The sequence below is a fragment of the Pogoniulus pusillus genome, chromosome 38 (assembly GCF_015220805.1).
Source record: "Pogoniulus pusillus isolate bPogPus1 chromosome 38, bPogPus1.pri, whole genome shotgun sequence".
NCBI classification, from domain to species: Eukaryota; Metazoa; Chordata; class Aves; order Piciformes; family Lybiidae; genus Pogoniulus; species Pogoniulus pusillus.
The window spans coordinates 1037543-1055511 of NC_087301.1; the positions used below are offsets into that span (position 1 = coordinate 1037543).

The following is a 17969-nucleotide window of genomic DNA, read 5'->3' on the forward strand; positions in this document are numbered from 1 at the left end:
AATCTATTTTGGAAGCCATCTGCTGCACAGTTCTGCCTGCACTGACATTAGAATCAGGCTGTGCTGCCTGCACAAGTATCTGGCTCCGTAATTCCCAGACTGGGGTGCAGGTCAAGCCCCTGTGAGGCCAAAGGTGGGCACAAGATTGCCCTCCCCATGTCATCAGTGCAGGCATGGTGGGGATGTAGCATCAGGCACAAGCTTTGCATCCCTCCGGTTGTCACAGAGCCCACTCAGAGCCCTGAGAATGGTTTGGGTTGGAAGAGACCTTAATGATCATCTAGATTCAACCCCCCTGGCATGGACTGGGACACTGGAAGGCCACTCTGAAGTGTCCTTGAAGCTTTTCTTCTCCAGGCTGAAGAGCCCCAAACCCCTCAGGCTGTCCCCATAGGAGAGGTTCTCCAGCCCTCTGATCATCTTTGTGGCCTCCTCTGGACCTGCTCCAACAGTTCCAAGTCCTCCTGTGCTGGGTGTTGTTTTGGGTGGTGTGGGCCCCTCGGAAGCTGCACAGTGAGCTCTTGTCCTTGATTTCTTATGCCTCATGCAGACAGCTCCCGCCTCTCTCATCATCTTGTTATCATTCTAATGTCTGGGAGCTGCAGTCATGGACCAAAACACCATTAAACTATCTGAAATGGAGCAACTCAGCAGCCCCTGCCCTCACAGCCTTATTATCTTTGCAGATGGATATTTTATATTTAGCACCCTCTAATGTCTCAGTATGGGCTTGGAGTTTGCACCAGGAGCAGTCTCTCTTCTGGCGCTCAGCAGCGGGCAGACAGCTCAGCACTGCTGGGGAGTGGAAGAGGAGAAACCCTCCCTGATAAGCCCTGTGCCCCTGGGCAGGGCAGGAGGGTATTTTGGAGGGCACTAGGGAGAGGGTGGTTTGTGTAGAAGGGTTTGCTGGTGGTCTGGAGTTTGTAGGAACAGTGCTGGGAGCACTCAGAAAGGCAGAGGGATGCAGTAGTAATGGAGCAGGCAATTAATGGAGCTTGCAGAGAGTGAGAGCTGTGGTGTGGGATGCTCTGAGAGGTGGTCAGGGTGACTGATGTATGATGTGGGGAGAAGGAGAAGGGTTCAGGCTGGCCAAGCTCCCTGTGGATAGAATTGCTGAACTGTTTGGGTTGGAAGACACCTTAAAGATCATCTACTGCCAACCCCTCCACCAGGGGCAGGGACACTTCCCACCAGCACAGCTTGCTCAAGGCCTCATCCAGCCTGGTCCTGAACACCTTTACAGAGAGGTCATCCACAGCATCCCTGGGCAACCTGTGCCAGTGTCTCCTCGCCCTCGTTCTAAACAATTTCTTCCCCGTCTCCACTCTCACTCTCCCCTCTTCCATCTCAAAGCCATTGCCTCTTGTCCTGTCACTCCCAGCCCTTGTCAGAAGTCCCTCCCCAGCTCTCCTGCAGCCCCCCTCAGGTACTGGAAGGCTGCTGTAAGGTCTCCCTGGAACCTTCTGCAGGCTGCACAGCCCCAGCTGCCTCAGCCTGTCCCCACAGGGAGGTTCTCCAGCCCTCTGATCATCTCTGTGGCCTCCTCTGGACCTTCCTTCTCTGGAGACATTCAAAACCTGTCTGGATGTGTTCCTTTGTGACCTATTGTGGCAGGGGGGTTGGACTCAGTGATCTTTCGAGGTCCTTTCCAGCCCTTGCTGTTCTGTGATTCTCCAGCAGTTCATGTCCAGCATCCTGCACTCTTTTCTTGCTCCAGGGAACACGGATTATGGGTTGCTATGTGCTGAGTTAGTGGCGAGGGCTGGGCAGGAGGTGGTGGTACTGGGCAATGCCAATGACACGTTGTGTGTCTTGTCCATCCAGGGGGTGCCGGGATGATGTGGGGTGGTGTGGTGCATCCAGGCAGCAGGATGGATGGGAGGGATAGGAGTGAGGATACGGCGAGTGCCTCGGAGGAGATCGGCTGCCTTGGGAAGGGATCGGGAATGAAGACAAAGTGCGTCCCGCCCGCCGCACTGAGAGTAACTCTCAGGGCTGACAGTGATGGAAGCGAAGACGGCGGAGTCCTGCCCTCGGGGAGCGGTGGGAGAGGCTGAGCTGCACGCCGCGGACGCTGCCGTAGCCGCGGCTGAGGTGAGGGCTCTCATTGTGGGGAACAGATTAGAGGAGCCGCCGCCTTTGGACGGCCTGCTTCTCATTTGCATCCTTAAGGAAGCGGGAGCGCAGCCAGGTTCTGCTCTTTTGTGTTTGCTTCCGAGGAAGGGTGTTTGTTTGCGGGATGGCAAATAAATCTCCTCTGCCTTTGCTCCAGCTGTCTGGAATGAAAGGCGTTCGCAGCCAGCAACTCTGCAGCTGGGGTGAGGCCCAGAGGTGAAGGAGAAATCCCATTGGGAGTCCCCTGCAAATGTAATTAACAATTTCTCCTCAAAGCCAAGGGTGCTGGGGTGATGACCTTACCCCTCTGATGGGCATTTGAGCATGAAGGGTGAAGCACCACCCTGCTGCTGTCAGGGGGGCTTCCTTCCCAGTCTGGTTGAGCTATTTTGGCTGCTGAAAACTGGGTCAAGCAGCCAGTCTGCAACTGGGCTTGACACTCCATTTATCATCTCGAGGAAGGGTATTGTCTGCAGGGGAGAAAAGCAGCTTGGGGTTGAAGGGCTGTAGAAGCATGGAAAAGTAGAGCATGGCATAAAGGAGCAGGAGGCTTTTGGGTTGATCCAAAGATGAACATCTCTCCAAAGCCTCTTGTCTTGGATCATGGAATCATAGAATGATTTGGGGTGAAAGGGAGCTTAAAGATTATCTAGTTCCAACTGCTCTGCTGTGGGCAGGGACACCTCTTCTACTAGACTCTGTGAGTGTGGACTGATCTCCTGGACTGCTCAGGACGTGCATCAGCATTTTGGAGTCCTGAGCATCCCATCCTTTGGGCTGTTTTGCACCCAGAGAGAGAGGGTGCAAAATAGATACTTGCTTTATGCCTCCAACCCTTTGAGTGTCATTTATGCTTCCAAACTAGTGTCAGAAAACTTGTGTTGACCCTGAACATGGTATCCCACTCACCACGGGATGCACAACCTCAATACCCAGGCTTGGCACTCAGGCTTGGCCAAGTCAGCAGTGCAGGGAACATCCCTGTGGTGGACCAGGGAAGGCAAGGGATGAAGACAGTGAGTGTTATGTCATGTTCCTTGTGTTGGAAAAGCGCTGTCAGTGTCATTGATGGGTCTGGGCAGGAACCTGCTGTGGGAGCGATGCAGGAAGCTCTCTTAATAGGTCCAGGAGGAGGGAGATGGTCGCTTTGTGCTGCTGAATGCAAAGAGCACATCGGTGGAGTTATCTGTATTGGTGACACTAAGTGAAAGAACTCCTCAGCAAACCTTAAAATTAGCATTTCAGGATGAGGGATAGGGGCAATTAGAGGGGAAGCAGCACAGCACCACTGCCCCCAGCTCCCTGCCTCATGCATCTTGTCGTGCTGCTGCGTTCAGGTTCACCGCCCGACAGACTTTGTGTATCGGTGGGAGAGTTGGGGGCTGGAGCTCAGGTGAAGGCCAGCATCCCAGCAAGCTGCTGTGGGGGAGAGAGGGTACAGTGGGAGGCAGCTGAAGGACTGAAGGCATTAAAAGTCTCAGCTGGAATGCAGCAAGAGTCTAAGCTGCTTGCAGAGATGGAGGAGCAGACAGGATGGGTCACGTTGCATGAGAAAGGGGAGCGTGGGTAGAGTGGGTGCCAGGGGCTCAACTGACAATATCAGTTCTGAGATATTCCCACTGCCTTGCTGCTAGGTTTTCTCCAGGATGGGTTTATTTCCCTCCTGTCTGACAGGTGCTTTATTGTCTTTTGTCCCTTCTGGACTCACGAGGCAGGGTTTCTTCTGGAGATGGATACGGTGCCTTCAGGAGACTGTTAATGGGGGTTTGTCTTTGTTCTTAATTAGATCCCTTCAAGGGAAAACCTCCTGGCCCACTTTATTATCCAGCTTTGTCAGAGCTTGTCTCCTCTATCTAAACACTTGCAGAAGTCTCTTTACCTGTTTGCTTACTGGAGACATTATCATAATCCTGGTCAATTGGAAGAGGTAGCAAAGACAGCTCTGCAGCCAAGGGAGCGCAGGCAGCTTAGTGGGTAAGAGAGATCACTTTCTGCATTGGGTAGAGAACTTGGCAGGGTGTTCCTTGTGCTGGGGTGTTGGTCAATATTTGCCTTCAAAGCACTAAATCCCAGAGAGCAGGAGAACTTGTGGTGGGAAGGTAAGGAGTTGTCTGTGGCAGCTGATGGATGGTGATTGCTGGCGGATGGAGATGCTGGTGGTTGCTCTGGCACGTTGCTAGGAGGTGCAGGAAGGGACTCGGTCCCATATCAGCTGTTGTGTGGCAACACAGAGCTGAAGAGTGAGCCTGAAGCATAGCAGGGAGAAAGAGAGAGAGAGAGAGAGAGAGGGTCTTGGGGCCTCTTCTGGGCTTCTTTTTTTTTTGTCCAGGAGGGAATTTGGGTTTCTGTATTACTTTTTAATTGTCTACAACGGTAAATACTTGTGCCTGTACTGTGTGCATATGCTTGTAGATGTAGCTTGGCTGTAAATAGAGCTTTATCCTACTTCCAAGCCGTCTGAGCTGGTCTGGTAAATTTCAGTACTGGGGGGAGAGAAGTTCAGTTCTTCCACCCACTACACGTGGAAACAAGAAGCCGTTGCCTTTGCCTCCTCGCTCTTGGACTAAATCTTGTTCTGCTCATTCACTTGGAGTGAATCACCAAGCACTGCAGGCAAGGGAGGGTGCTGCCGTTCTGGCTCTTCCTTCCATGAGCATCTCTGTCCATGTTATGGGCATCTCTGCGCTTCTCCAGGTGGGCTCTGAGACACAAATCTGAGCAGTAAACGTAGAATGAGTGATCGTAGTTCTCAGGAGCGCTGGCTCGGCCCCGCATCTCCCCGGGAAGCACCCCTGGTACGCACCAGCCAGAGCTGGGCAACAACAGCGGAATGTGCCTGGTAACGACACGGGCTCCTCATCGCTGTCACTTCAAACCCAAGTCCTTGTGCTTCACCCCTAATGAGGGGACCCAAGAGGCGCTGGCAGGGCTGTAGTCTGGCTCTTTCTGTGCGCGCAGACACGCACGTTGTCTGTTTTACATATTGCTGCCCTGATTCTGGCGGTGCACGCAATGAATAATTTACAGAAGCCGTGTGTAAGTATCTCTTTATTATTCATTATAATGAAGTGAGACAGCAGTAATAGTCCACTAGACTGGAATCCCCCAGGGCTGAACTTAACTCGGCTGCGCTTAGCTCTCCCCCAGTTAATTTGAGCGAAGGGAGGGCTCGGCTCCCCGACAAGGACGCCGCCGTGCGCCGGCACGGGGCCGCCTCGGTCCGCCGGAGCCGAGCCGGCAGCGCGGCAGCGGGCACGGAGAGCCATCCGTCTTCCCCAGCAGCCATACGGGATGTGGCTGGCGGAGACGTACAGCTCCTGCAAGAGGAAAACGACTAGTTTGCAGGAGGATGTATGGCTCGTTCCTCTGAACCGAGCACCCCGGGGGACCCTCCGACGTGCCGAGTGTCACCCCTTCCCTCTGCCCGATTAATAGCCTCGATCGGGGTGACACTCTGCGGTCCCAGCGAGGGAGATGTATAACACCCCCGAAGCCACTGCAGCAGAGGGGATGGGCATGGGGACAGCCAGCAGCCCATCTTGGAATTTACGGGCATGTGGAGAGGGACTCGCACGGCTTTGCTGATTGACTGTAGGTGCCTTTTCCTGAGCTCTTGGCTGCAGAGAACTGCAGCAGTGCTGCCACTGCCGCACAAGCCTGCACCGAGCTTGGCTTTCCCAGTTTGTTTTCGTGCTCCCCTTGGGTCCTCGGGTGGGAGAGGCGAGGCTCAGGAGAAATGCCAAGCTGTTAATTTAGCCAAATGCTGGGTGGTTTCGCTGCAGGTGCCAGAGAAGGCCACAACTAAATATATTGAGGAGAATCTATCAAAGGGACTGCAAAAGCCATGTTCTCCGGGAGCGTTGTAACTCCCTTCCCCCGCCTCTGTTCTTTGCCAAGTTCAGTCAGCGGCGTGCAGCAGAGCTGCCGAGCCCCAGTCTCAAAGCAGGGAGGGTGGGGGCCAGGCAGGAAATAAATAATGGCAACGACCACGTTGTGTTTTCGAGGCACTTGTTGGATTTACAGCTGCTTATCCAAATGTTCCCTTCTCTTCTCCGCTGCCTGAGTGGCTCCCGCCCTCTCCCCTCGCGTGTGCCCCGGCGGCGGGGGCGTGCATCCCCCCGGGGATGGCTGGAGGGCCCTGCCGGGGGCACAGCTGTCAGCGCCCTTACAGCTTCATCCCAGACCCTCAGCGTGCAGCGAGCCCGAGCTGGGAGAGTGGCGGAGAAGGGCGAGCGCAGCGTCCGTGCCGAGTGCGATTGTCCTGCCTGGTTCCTCGGCTCTGTAGTACGAGATCACAGATCACAGCATGGTGGGGGTTGGAAGGGACCCAGAGAGATCGTCCAGTCCAACCCCCCTGCCAGAGCAGGACCATCCCATCTAACACAGATCACACAGGAACGCAGCCAGACAGGTCTTGAGTCTCCAGAGAAGGAGACCCCCACTGGGGTGGATGGGTGGGCAGAGGCCAGTGGGATGAGCCTGACCAAGGCCAAGTGCAGGGTTCTGCACTTTGGCCACAACAACCCCAAGCAGCACTACAGGCTGGGGCCAGAGTGGCTGAGAGCAGCCAGGCAGAGAGGGAGCTGGGGGTGCTGGGAGAGAGGAGCTGCAGAGGAGGCAGCACTGCCCAGGTGGGCAGCAGAGCCAATGGCATCCTGGACTGGCTCAGGAGCAGTGTGGGCAGCAGGACAAGGGAGGTTCTTCTGCCCCTGTGCTCAGCACTGCTCAGGCCACCCCTTGAGTGCTGTGTCCAGTTCTGGGCTCCTCCATTGCAGAGAGATGTTGAGATACTGGAAGGTGTCCACAGGAGGGCGCCAGAGCTGGGGAGGGGCCTGGAGCACAGCCCTGTGAGGAGAGGCTGAGGGAGCTGGGGGGGTGCAGCCTGCAGCAGAGGAGGCTCAGGGCAGAGCTCATTGCTGCCTGCAGCTGCCTGCAGGGAGGCTGTAGCCAGCTGGAGGTTGGTCTCTTCTGCCAGGCAGCCAGGGCCAGGACAAGGGGACACAGCCTCAAGCTGTGCCAGGGCAGGTTCAGGCTGGGTGTTAGGGGGTAGTTCCTGGCAGAGAGAGTGATTGGCATTGGAATGGGCTGCCCAGGGAGGTGGTGGAGGCACCGTGCCTGGAGGTGTTGAAGCCAAGCCTGGCTGGGGCACTTAGTGCCATGGTCTGGTTGATTGGCCAGGCCTGGGTGCTAGTTTGGGCTGGCTGAGCTTGGAGCTCTCTTCCAACCTGGCTGATTCTGTGATCCTATGAAACTTCCTAATACCTCCTCATGTTCAAATGAAACTCCTCACCAGCGGTGGTGCTGTGCAGGGAGGAGACTCAGCCCTGCAGCTGCTATCCCACTGCTGTCCCCTTTTCGGGAGGCAAGATCCTTGCTGTGGCCTGTGTGGCAGGCTTGTGACGCTGCGTGCCTCCCTCTGCAGGTGTACCGTGGATGAGCGGGTGACGCGGGTGGCGTGGTTGAACCGCAGCACCATCCTGTACGCCGGCAATGACAAGTGGTCCATAGACAACCGCGTGGTCATCGTCTCCAACACCAAGACCCAGTACAGCATCAAGATACACAACGTGGATGTGTACGATGAGGGCCCCTACACCTGCTCCGTGCAGACAGACAATCACCCCAAGACTTCACGTGTCCACCTCATCGTGCAAGGTAGGTCCTGACAGACAGTTGCCAAATAGAGGGTTTGATCTGTTTGGTCAGGCATTGGCACAGGCTGCCCATGGAGGTGGTGGAGTCACCAGCCCTGGAGGTGTTCACTAAGTGTGTGGCCATGGCACTTTGGGCCATGGTTTAATGGCCATGGTGGTGCTGGGTTGGTGGTTGGACTGGATGATCTTTGAGGGCTTTTCCAACTGAAACAAGTGGCGATTCTCTGATTTGCTATAGAAGGATGTCTGGGCTTGTGACGGGGTTCAGAGACCCTGTTAGTGATGGGGACTGAGGGCTCAGACCAACAGCCATTGCCTTGAAGATTGAGTGATGTGAGGACAGAGCTATGGACAAGTGCTTGCTGTGCCTGGGAGGAGGTGGACTTGCATCACCTCAACCTTACTGTGTTGTGTGATTGTCACATGGGGCAGCAAACCCCAGAGAACTGAAGCTGGGGCTGGCATCCCCTTCCTTCTGCTCCTGCAGGAGAAGGACCCATCTCTGCTGCTTGGGACCACAATGCTTGGCTTGCTGTGCTCAGGAGCCACTAGAAACATGCTCAGGCAAGTGTCTGGAAATGCTTAGGGAGAGTTGAAAGCAAAATGCTGCCAGGCACGGTGGATCCCAACGGCACAAGCCTCAGTGGGAGAGAGGGCAGGTTGTGTGAGGGGCTTTTGGCACAGGGCTTTGCAGAGGAGCACGTTGGTGTAGGTGATGCTGCTGGCTTGCAGAGCAGCATTCCTGAGGCTGCTCTGACAGGGAGAGCTGGGTGCTGGCAGATGAGAGCTCCCGTAAGACTCCAGTGGCTGCTGCCACCGGATCCGTGCGGCTTTGCACCGGCTGCTGGCTTTTGTCCGGCCTCTAGATTAATTTTTCAGAGTTAGTGTTAGTTCAGGTTAGATAAAGATAATGAAAGTTTCCTAATCCTCTTAAAGAAGATTTATCTGGGCGAGTAGAAAGCTCTTGGAATACAATAAAGCGCGTATAAAACCCGGACCTAATCTTTCCTTTAATTTCCAACAGCTGATGGGTATTGATTTTGCAATGAGCAAATCTGAACCATTCCTCAGCCTCGGCAGGTCTCCACGAAGCCCCCAATGCAGATCTGCCTGTCTGTATGCATTTGGAGGAAGCTGAGTTTGTTTGTGGCCTCCCCGTCCAACAAGTTTCCAGGCTGGGTGGGAGCGTCTCAGTGTTCACACTGGGTTAGGCTGGTGAGGGAAGTGCTTGCCTCAGGAAGAGGGGAGCAGAGGTCTGCTAGGAACATCCCTCAATCCCCCTTCCATGGGCTTCTCCCTCTCCCCCTTTCTGAGCTGCATGTTAACTGTCTGTGAAGTTTAATCTGTTTATCCTGTTTGCTCTCTAATCATGCTAATCCAGCCAGCCAACACCAGTGAAGTACCCCAGTGCTTTGCACCTAATGAAAGCAGGTGAGCCCTGAAGGGGTGAGCCCTTGCTGGGGTCCTAAGCAACCTGATCTAGTTGGAGATGTTGCTGCTCACCGAAGGGGAGTTGGACAAGCTGGGGTTGTGCAGCCTGGAGAAGAGGAGGCTCAGGGCAGACATCATTGCTCTCCACAACTGCCTGAAGGGAGGTTGTAGCCAGGTGGGGTTGGGCTCTGCTGCCAGGCACCCAGGGCCAGAACAAGGGGACACAGCCTCAAGCTGTGCCAGGGCAGGTTCAGGCTGGATGTTAGGGGGTAGTTCCTGGCAGAGAGAGTGATTGGCATTGGAATGGGCTGCCCAGGGAGGTGGTGGAGGCATCATCTCTGGAGGTGTTGAAGCCAAGCCTGGCTGGGGCACTTAGTGCCATGGTCTGGTTGACTGGATAGGTCTGGGTGCTAGGTTGGGCTGGATGAGCTTGGAGGTCTCTTTCAACCTGCTTGATCCTGTGATGCTGTGAAGATGGCCTTTGAGAGTCCCTTCCAACCTGACGCATTCTCTGATGCTGTGAGCCAGCAGCAGTGCTCAGCATCCACTCCACTCAGACTCTTTTCAGAGAGGGGCCCAAAAACTCAGACACCAGGCTCAGGTGGGTGAAGGCCACAGAGAGTTTGCATCCAGAGAGACTGTCTGGTGGTGAGGTGTTCTCACTTGTGCTGGGAGAAATTTTCCACTGGACTGAGCAAGTCTGGTTGAGTTGTACTCTCTGCAGCAATGACTGAGGTTCTCAGCAGTGTTGTTTCTCCACAGCTGGAGAAGCTGGAGCAGAGCTGAGGATATGTGGTTAGGCAGGCACAGGTCAAGTGGACCTTGCTGAGAAGCTCTTTTTTTTCCCAAGTGTTAAGCTTCAGCTACACTGGTTGCAGAAAATGGCCTGAAATTGTGCCAGGGAAGAGTTAGGTTGGAGATTAGGAACAACTTCTTTGCTGCAGGAGTGGTCAGGGATTGGCAGAGGCTGCCCAGGGAGGTGGTAGAGTGCCCATCCTTGGAGGTGCTCAAGAAGTGTGTGGCTGTGGCACTTTGGGACATGATTGGGTGGCCATGGTGGTGCTGGGCTAGCTGCTGGACTCAGTGACCTTAGAGGTCTTTTCTATGCAAACCAGTTCTATGATTCTGTGAACTGGTCTGACCCAGAAATCTGTCTGTAGATGTCACATTGCTGTCCCCTTGATGGTGGCTGCCAGCAAAGCAAATCTTTCTCTGCTCTGTCCCCAGTGCAGCTCCAGTACGGTTCCATGGCAGCTAACATGACCTTTCTGGTGGCATCACCCACCAGCACTGCTGGCACAGCCAAGGGATGGTGGTCTCCATGCTTGCACATCAGGGAGGAGTCAGCTCTCACACACAGTCCTTTGCTTTGCACCGGGAGGAAGGGAGCAATGTTCTTTGGATGTGCTCCATCCTGGCTGCACACACATGTGTGTGACTGGGCTGGAGCAAAGCTCCTTTTCTCTCCTAATGTTAAATGTGGCCTCAAAACTGACATTTGGAGCCCTCCTTCAGTGCAGAGGCTTTGCTGTAGTGGTCACTGTGAGCTCTAAGTGGGCAGCTGGACTTGATCTTACAGGTCTGTTCCAAACTCAGCAGCTCTTAGAATGACAGAATCATAGAAGCATGGAATCATGGAATGGTAGAATGGTGGATGTTGGAAGGGACCTCTGGAGATAGTTCAGTCCAACCTCCCTGCCAGGGCAGGTCACACAGGAAGGCATCTGGGCAGCTCTTGAAAGTGTCCAGAGAAGGAGACTCCACAAGTTGTCTGGACAGCCTGCTGCAGGGCTCCAGCACCCTCACAGCAAAGAAGCCTTTTTGCCCTGAGAGGAGGATGATGCAGCATAATTCAACCCCAATTGGCTCTGCAGTCCTAACCCTCCCCAAAGCACAGGGGCAGGCCACAAAGCACTGCAGGCACTCCTGCACCCACGCCGTCAACACAAGGCATTCCCTGAAGGGAAAGAGGAACAGGGAGACAAAAACCCTTCTGGCTCCCTGCCATCCATGCTCTTACAAGCCCTCGTTAAGGGCTGCTGCAATGAGCCAATCCACGAGACATATTAATAACAGCACTGAGAGACATCCAGCGCTGAGTGCGGCTGCCCGGCAGATTTACGGCCGCGCTGCCGGGAGGGGAGGCTGAGCCCCGCAGTCGCACAATTAAAACCCGATTGAACACAGAGACAAAGAATCAATACTGCAGGCAGCCAACTCCTGCTTTTGCAAAACACAGATATAAATTAATTGACCTGAACGTGGTTGCTAACTGGGCATTGGTGAGCCAGCTGGCACGGAGCACAGCCCTGCCTCTGGAACGGCGGAACTCACCTGGGGAGAACAGCGCTCGGGCACCAGTGCAGAGCAGGGGGTGGCCTCCTGAAAAGCAGCTCCGTGGAGAAGGATGTTGGAGTCTTAGTGGACAGTGAGTTGTCTGTGGGACAGCAATGTGCTCCGGTGGCCAAGAAGGCCAATGGTGTACGGATGAGGGAGGTTCTCCTTCTCCTCTGCTCTGTGCTGATGAGACCACATCTGGAGTCGTGTGTCCAGTTCTGGGCTCCTCAGTTCAAGAAGGACAGGGATATACTGGAGAAAGCCCAACAGGGGCTGTGAGGATGCTGGAAGATTTGTCTGATGAGGGAAAGCTGAGAGCCATGGGGCTGCTTAGCCTGGAGAAGTGTCCTGTGATAGGACAAGGGGCAATGGACACAGACTGGAGCCCAGGAAGTTCCATCTCAACGTGAAACATCCTGTGAGGGTGCTGGAGCCCTGGAGCAGACTCCTATGGAGACTTTGAAGGATGTGTTCCTGTGTGACCTGCCCTAGGTGATCCTTCTTTGGCATGGGGGTTAGACTCAATGATCTCTGGAGGTCCCTTCCAACCCCTACCATTCTGTGAGTATGGAGAAGGGATGGGGAACACCCAGGGAGCAGCCTCAGTCTCCTTTTTCTTGAGCCTTCTTGAGATGAACGGAAAGGAGCCAGCAGCAGCAGAGCTGTTGGAGGTATGGGGATGTGCCTCAAGGACCAGGAGCTGAGGAAAGGGAACATGGTGGCAGCTGATTAATTACTGGAAAGAAAAAAAAGAAAAAGGGAAAATGGGGAAGAGGAGGAGCAGTGGAGAAGTTGTTTCCCCATTACAGTTCTGAGCAGAAAGAGCGTTTTAGCGTGTGCGCAAATAGCTCCCTGGGAAGCACTCTCACTTCCTAATTGTTCATAAATTTACTGACAGGTGGTTACACAGTAGGTAAAACACTGCCAGTTCTTGTTTTATTGCTTTCCCCAGCTCGGGGTGAAAACCTGGTGAAAAAAGATGCACAGCAAGCAGTCAGGAGGTGCTGCCTGGGTGCATCATCTTCCTGCTTCATTTGCGCGATGCTTCGGGGCCCTGGTGTGGCCAACGTTTGCTTTGCTTGGGTGGAAGGGTCCTTGCTGGCTCCTCTGATGTCAGGCTTGGAGTCATGCAGTGGCTTGAGCTGGAAGGGACCTTTAAAGATGATCTAGTTCCAAAGCCCCTGCTGTGGGCAGGGACACCTTCCACTAAACCAGGTTGCTCAAGGCTTCATCCAGCCTGGTCTTAAACACTTCCAGGGAGGGGGCATCCACAGTGTCTCTGGGCAACCTGTGCCAGTGTCTCAGCACCCCCCTAGTAAAGAGCTTCTTCCTAATGTCCAATCAAAATCTACTCTGCTCTACTTCCAAACCATTGCTCTTTGTCCTGTCACTGCAAGCCCATGTAAACAGTTTCTCCTCAGCTCTCCTGTAGCCCCCTTCAGGTACTGGAAGGCTGCTCTAAGGTCTCCCTGGAGCCTTCTCCAGGCTGAACAGCCCCAACTACCACAGGCTGTCCCCACAGGGCAGGTGCTGAAGTCCTCTGATCATCTTTGTGGCCCTCCTTTGGACCTTCTCCAACAGTTTTCCCTCAATCTGCTCTTCTCCAGACTAAACCTCAGCTCCCTCAGCTGCCCCTCCCCAGCCTTATTCTTCTGACCCTTTGCCAGCTTTGTTGCCCTCCTCTGGGCCTGCTCTAGCGTCTCAATATCCTTCTTGGAGTAAGGAACCCAAAACTGAACCCAGCATTCGAGGTGCAGCCTCAGCAGTGCCTGTGCAGTCCCATCTGTGTGGCAGAGAGGATGGGTTAGAAATAGATGTGGTACCAGCCCTGCCTGTTGCCCAAAGTGTGCTTTACCAGGGAGGGGCTGTGAAAAAAGAGCAGTTAAGCCCCAGAGAAGGGAAAGCAAAGATTTCTCCTGGAAGAGAGCACCTGTGGAGTGCCTGAAGCAGCAGCAGCTCCGTTGCACACTGCTGGCCTGGCTGGGGAAGTTGACAGGAATCCTGCTGCTGACCAAACTGCAGCTGTCGGCTGTGCTTAATCCATTATCTCGATAAGATCAGCTCTGAGGAGCCTCCCGGGCTGGGCTGTCATCAGGACAGGTTCGATCAGAGATGAGAATCTGTGAGGTGAGAAGCAACACCTTGTTCAAACCTCTGCTGTCATCCTCTGGTGCCCCCTCACTTCTGCAGCCTCGCTGGGATGCCAGGGCGTGGTCACCTCAGGTTTCCAGGCGCATCCTTGTGGCTGTCCCCCTGCACCCTGAATCCAAGCATGAGTGAATTGGATGCAGGGGTGCACATCCATTTCTGCCTGGGTGCCCCCCAGCTGGGAGATGGCTCATGGCTGCTGCCTGCACCTCTCCTGTAAGGCTGTGAGCCCCAGACAGGAGCAGATCTGGGGAAGGCATATCACAGAATCACAGAATGCATTGGCTTGGAAGGGCCCTTTGAAGTTCAGCTTGTCCAGCCTCCCTGCAGTGACCTGGTGTAATAGAAGGCAGCCCTGCCCATGGCAGGGGCTGGCAGTAGATGATCTTTAAGGTCCTTTCCAACCCAAACCATTCTATGGATGTATGACTCTTTAACTAAATCAGGTCACTGATGACCCCATCAAGTTTCACCTCCAGTGTCTCCAGGGGTAGGGCCTCTCTGGCCAACCTCTTCCAGCATTTCACTGCCCTCACTCTGAGAACTTGCTCCTAATGTCCAACCTGAATCTCCCCTGCTCTGTTTCAAACCATTGCACCTAGTCCTGCCACTACCAGCCCTTGGAAACAGCCCCTCCCCAGCCTTCCTGTAGGTCCCCTTCAGATATTAAAATGCAGAAAGAGGCCAGAGGCTGTGGCCATCATCCTGCTGTGCTTCTCATCTGTGAAGGAGATGCAAAGCACAAGCAAAATGTGAGCTTTCAGCATATTTGCCGTCTTTGTGCTGACTTTCTGCACGCTAATGAGTGCTTGTGCAGTGACACCTCTGACAGCTCCATCCTGCCTGTGGTGGAGAGGCTCACGCAGAGCCAGAGGCTAGAATGTGGGACTGTAGGCAGCCAGGGAGGGAGGGGGTGGAAGCTCTGGTAGGTGTCTGAGCCGTCAGGGGGTAGGGGTGCAGCTGGAGACCTGAAGGAGCAGACTGAATACTGCATCTCCCCAAAACAAGAGGTGTGCAAGAGGGGGTAGGGCGTGAGGAGCCGAGGATGGAGTCTGTGGAGGCAGTCACATCCCTGCTGAGTAACGGAGGAGAGATGTCCCCTTCTGTAGGCAGGGACAACCCTCTGAGCACCTGTCTGGCAAGCAGACATGGGCAAGTGGCTGTTGTCTGGTGGTTTGAAGAGCCCATAGATCTCCATCTATCATCTCTCACCTTATGAAAGCTGTAGCCAGGATGAGGATGTAATGGATGAGGAGCTAATGATGGGGAGGAGGAACATCGGTCACACGTGCTGGCAGCTCTTTGCTCTGAGGCGTGCAGCAGTAATGATCCAGCTGCTAAAAATAGAGCCGGGCCATGGCAGCGAGCGGCTCCGGGAGGGCTCGGCAGCGAGGAGCAGCCAGGAGATGAGTCAGCCTGCGCCGTCCTGTGCGTCAGCAGCACATGGAGGCAACCAGCGCGCAGGGATTGCCAACGTGCTGCCCCTTCCTGCCCGGCCTGGCCTGGCTGGGCTGCCCCCACTGGCGGGCACCAGACCTGCGGCTCTCTCGGCAGTGCAGGGCCCAGCCCTCCTCACGCTTGGGTCAGCAGTGGTAGCTTGCAAGGAAGAATTTCTTTGCTGCAAGAGTGGTCAGGGACTGGCACAGGCTGCCCAGGGTGGTGGTGGAGCCACCATCCCTGGAGATGTGCAAGAACACCGTGGCCATGGCACTTTGGGATAGGGTCTGGTGGTCATGAAGGTGTGGTTAGAGGGTTGGACTTGATGGTCTTGGAGGCCTTTTGCAAACTTGGTGCTGTGATCTGAGCTCTTTAGTTTTGTCCCCCAGATGGACCGGCTGTGGAGCAGCAGCATGGGCAAAAGTGGTGCTGGCACCTGGTGCTGGGACTGGTGGCCTTTGCAAGGGTCCCAGAGGTAGCTCAGCTGTGTTTGTGACAGATCTCCTGAGCAAGACAGGTGCCATCACAGGACATGGCACCACGGCATTGCCCAGAGAGGTTGTGGCATCTCCTTCTCTAGACACTTTCAAGACCCATCTGAACACATTGCTGTATGGCCTGCCCTGGGTGGTCCTGCTTTGGCAGGATGGCATCATGGCAGAACCTGGCACCCGTGGGGAGTGCAAAGCAGGCAGGTTGGGTCTCAAGCAGCCGCGGAAGGAGATAAATCACAGGCTTATTGTTATTGAATTTAGTGGCATCGCTTTCACATCCAATTTCTCTCTCCAGCTTTCCAAACAAGAAATTACAGCACAGATGTATTCTGGGCTCTACCAAACGTTCTGCATTAACTTGCCAGTGACTTATGGTACATGGGGTGGACAAAATCATCCACGCGGCGCTCGTGGCTGCGGTGAGGTCGTCCTGCTCCTCGGGGTGAATCCTGTGTCTAATTTGCTTCTAGCAGTAGGTTTTTCAAGGAAGGCAGCACTGTGCATAAGGGGAGGGGAGGGATTTTGTGGTGCAGAATTGCTTTGGCCCCCTGCATCTCTGGAAGGTGAGCAGCTCACCCCCATTCTGTCATCAGCCTCAAGGCCAAGGGGGATGTCCTGAAGGAGTAACAGACCGAGAACCATGGAATTGTTTTGGCTGGAAAAGCCCTCTAAGATCATCCAGTCCAACCATCAGCCCACCACCATGGGCACTAAACGATGTCCCAAAGGGTCATGTCATAGAATCAGTCAGGGTTGGAAAGGACCACAAGGATCAGCCAGTTCCAACCCCCCTGCCATGGGCAGGGACACCCTACCCTAGATCAGCCTGGCCAGAGCCTCATCCAGCCTGGCCTTAAACACCTCCATAGGTTTCTTTAACACCTCCAGGGATGGGCACTCCACCACCTCTCTGGGCAGCCTGTGTAAATCTCTGTGGCAGACACACTGTAATGCAAGCAGCTTTCATAACCATGCTCCAACATGAGCCTTGTTGAGGGCAACAACAGGACCCAGCTTTGGGGGTCTGAGTAACTGGCGAGGAGGTCCCTCAGCACCTCTGGTTCAGTTTTGGTTTGTGGTGCTGGGTTGGAGATGAGTGGTTGGCAGCTGGACAGGGTGATGGGGTGGGTCTTGTGGCTGTGACTCTTTGGAGGTGAACAGTTGGCATGGCTGGGTGATGATGACCTTCCTCTTGTCGCTGTCTTGCAGTCCCCCCCCAGATCGTCAACATCTCCTCGGACATCACCGTGAACGAGGGCAGCAGCGTGACCCTCATGTGCCTGGCCTTCGGCAGACCGGAGCCCACCGTCACGTGGCGGCACCTCTCTGGCAAAGGTGAGACCAGCCCCGGGCCGTGGGGAGTGAGCTGCCTGGCTGCCAGGAGGGGTCCTGCCTGGCCTCTGCAGGATGGACAGATAGAGGCGGATGAGGTGGCAAAAAGGCGATGCCTGTCGTGGAGCTTCTGGGCCTGTGATGTGCCCTGCTATGAGGGTGAGGATGCTTGTTAGGTGATGTGTGAGGTTTCGTGGGCGAAGGGTGACAGTGCCACGTGTTTGGGACCTCTCCCAGGGCAGGGCTTTGTGAGCGAGGACGAGTACCTGGAGATCACAGGCATCACGCGGGAGCAGTCCGGGGAGTACGAGTGCAGCGCCGTCAACGACGTGGCCGTGCCCGACGTGCGGAAAGTCAGAGTCACTGTCAACTGTGAGTGCCAGGGACAGGGGCGGGGTGTGTGTGTGTGTGTTTGTGTGTGTGTGTGTGTGGAGCGTGGTGTGACTGGCGTGCTGTCTCTGCAGACCCACCGTACATCTCCAATGCCAAGAACACAGGAGCCTCGGTGGGCCAGAAGGGCATCCTGCAGTGCGAGGCCTCGGCTGTCCCGGTGGCAGAGTTTCAGTGGTTCAAGGAGGACACCAGGTGAGGGGCCACAGAGGTCCCACCCTGTCTCCCATGACAAGGGTGTGGTGGGGCAAGTTGGGAAGCAACCTCAGTAGCTTGGGGGCTGGAGAGTGATGAGGTGAGGAGGCTGAGAGCCTTGTGTGAAGGGAAGTTGGGATGAGCTCGTTTATACAGTCACAGAGCCACAGAATTGTTTTGGTTGGAAAAGTCCTCCGAGATCATTGAGTCCAACCAGCAACCTAGGACCACCATGGCCACCAAAACATGTCCCCAGGTGCCAGGGCCACAGGTTTCTTGCACACCTCCAGTGATGGGAACTCCACCACCTCCATGGGCAGCCTGTGCCAATCCCTGACCACTCTTGAAGCAAAGAATTTGTTCTAATACCCAAAGTAAACCCTTCCCTGGCACAATTTCAGGCCAGTTCCTCTTGTTCTATTCCTGATACTAGAGA

At 54.9% G+C, this 17969-nt stretch overlaps 1 protein-coding gene across 7 annotated transcripts in view; it reads left to right on the forward strand.

Annotated features, from left to right (window-relative positions):
- Nucleotides 1–17969, forward strand: part of OPCML (opioid binding protein/cell adhesion molecule like) — a 464999-nt gene that overhangs the window by 442300 nt on the left and 4730 nt on the right. For all 7 annotated transcript variants that reach the window (XM_064173259.1, XM_064173258.1, XM_064173261.1 and 4 more), the window contains 4 exons: nucleotides 7538–7770; nucleotides 16826–16951; nucleotides 17186–17320; nucleotides 17413–17533. In XM_064173259.1, the coding sequence (XP_064029329.1) occupies nucleotides 7538–7770; nucleotides 16826–16951; nucleotides 17186–17320; nucleotides 17413–17533 (615 nt within the window). The remainder of the gene's footprint in view (nucleotides 1–7537; nucleotides 7771–16825; nucleotides 16952–17185; nucleotides 17321–17412; nucleotides 17534–17969) is intronic.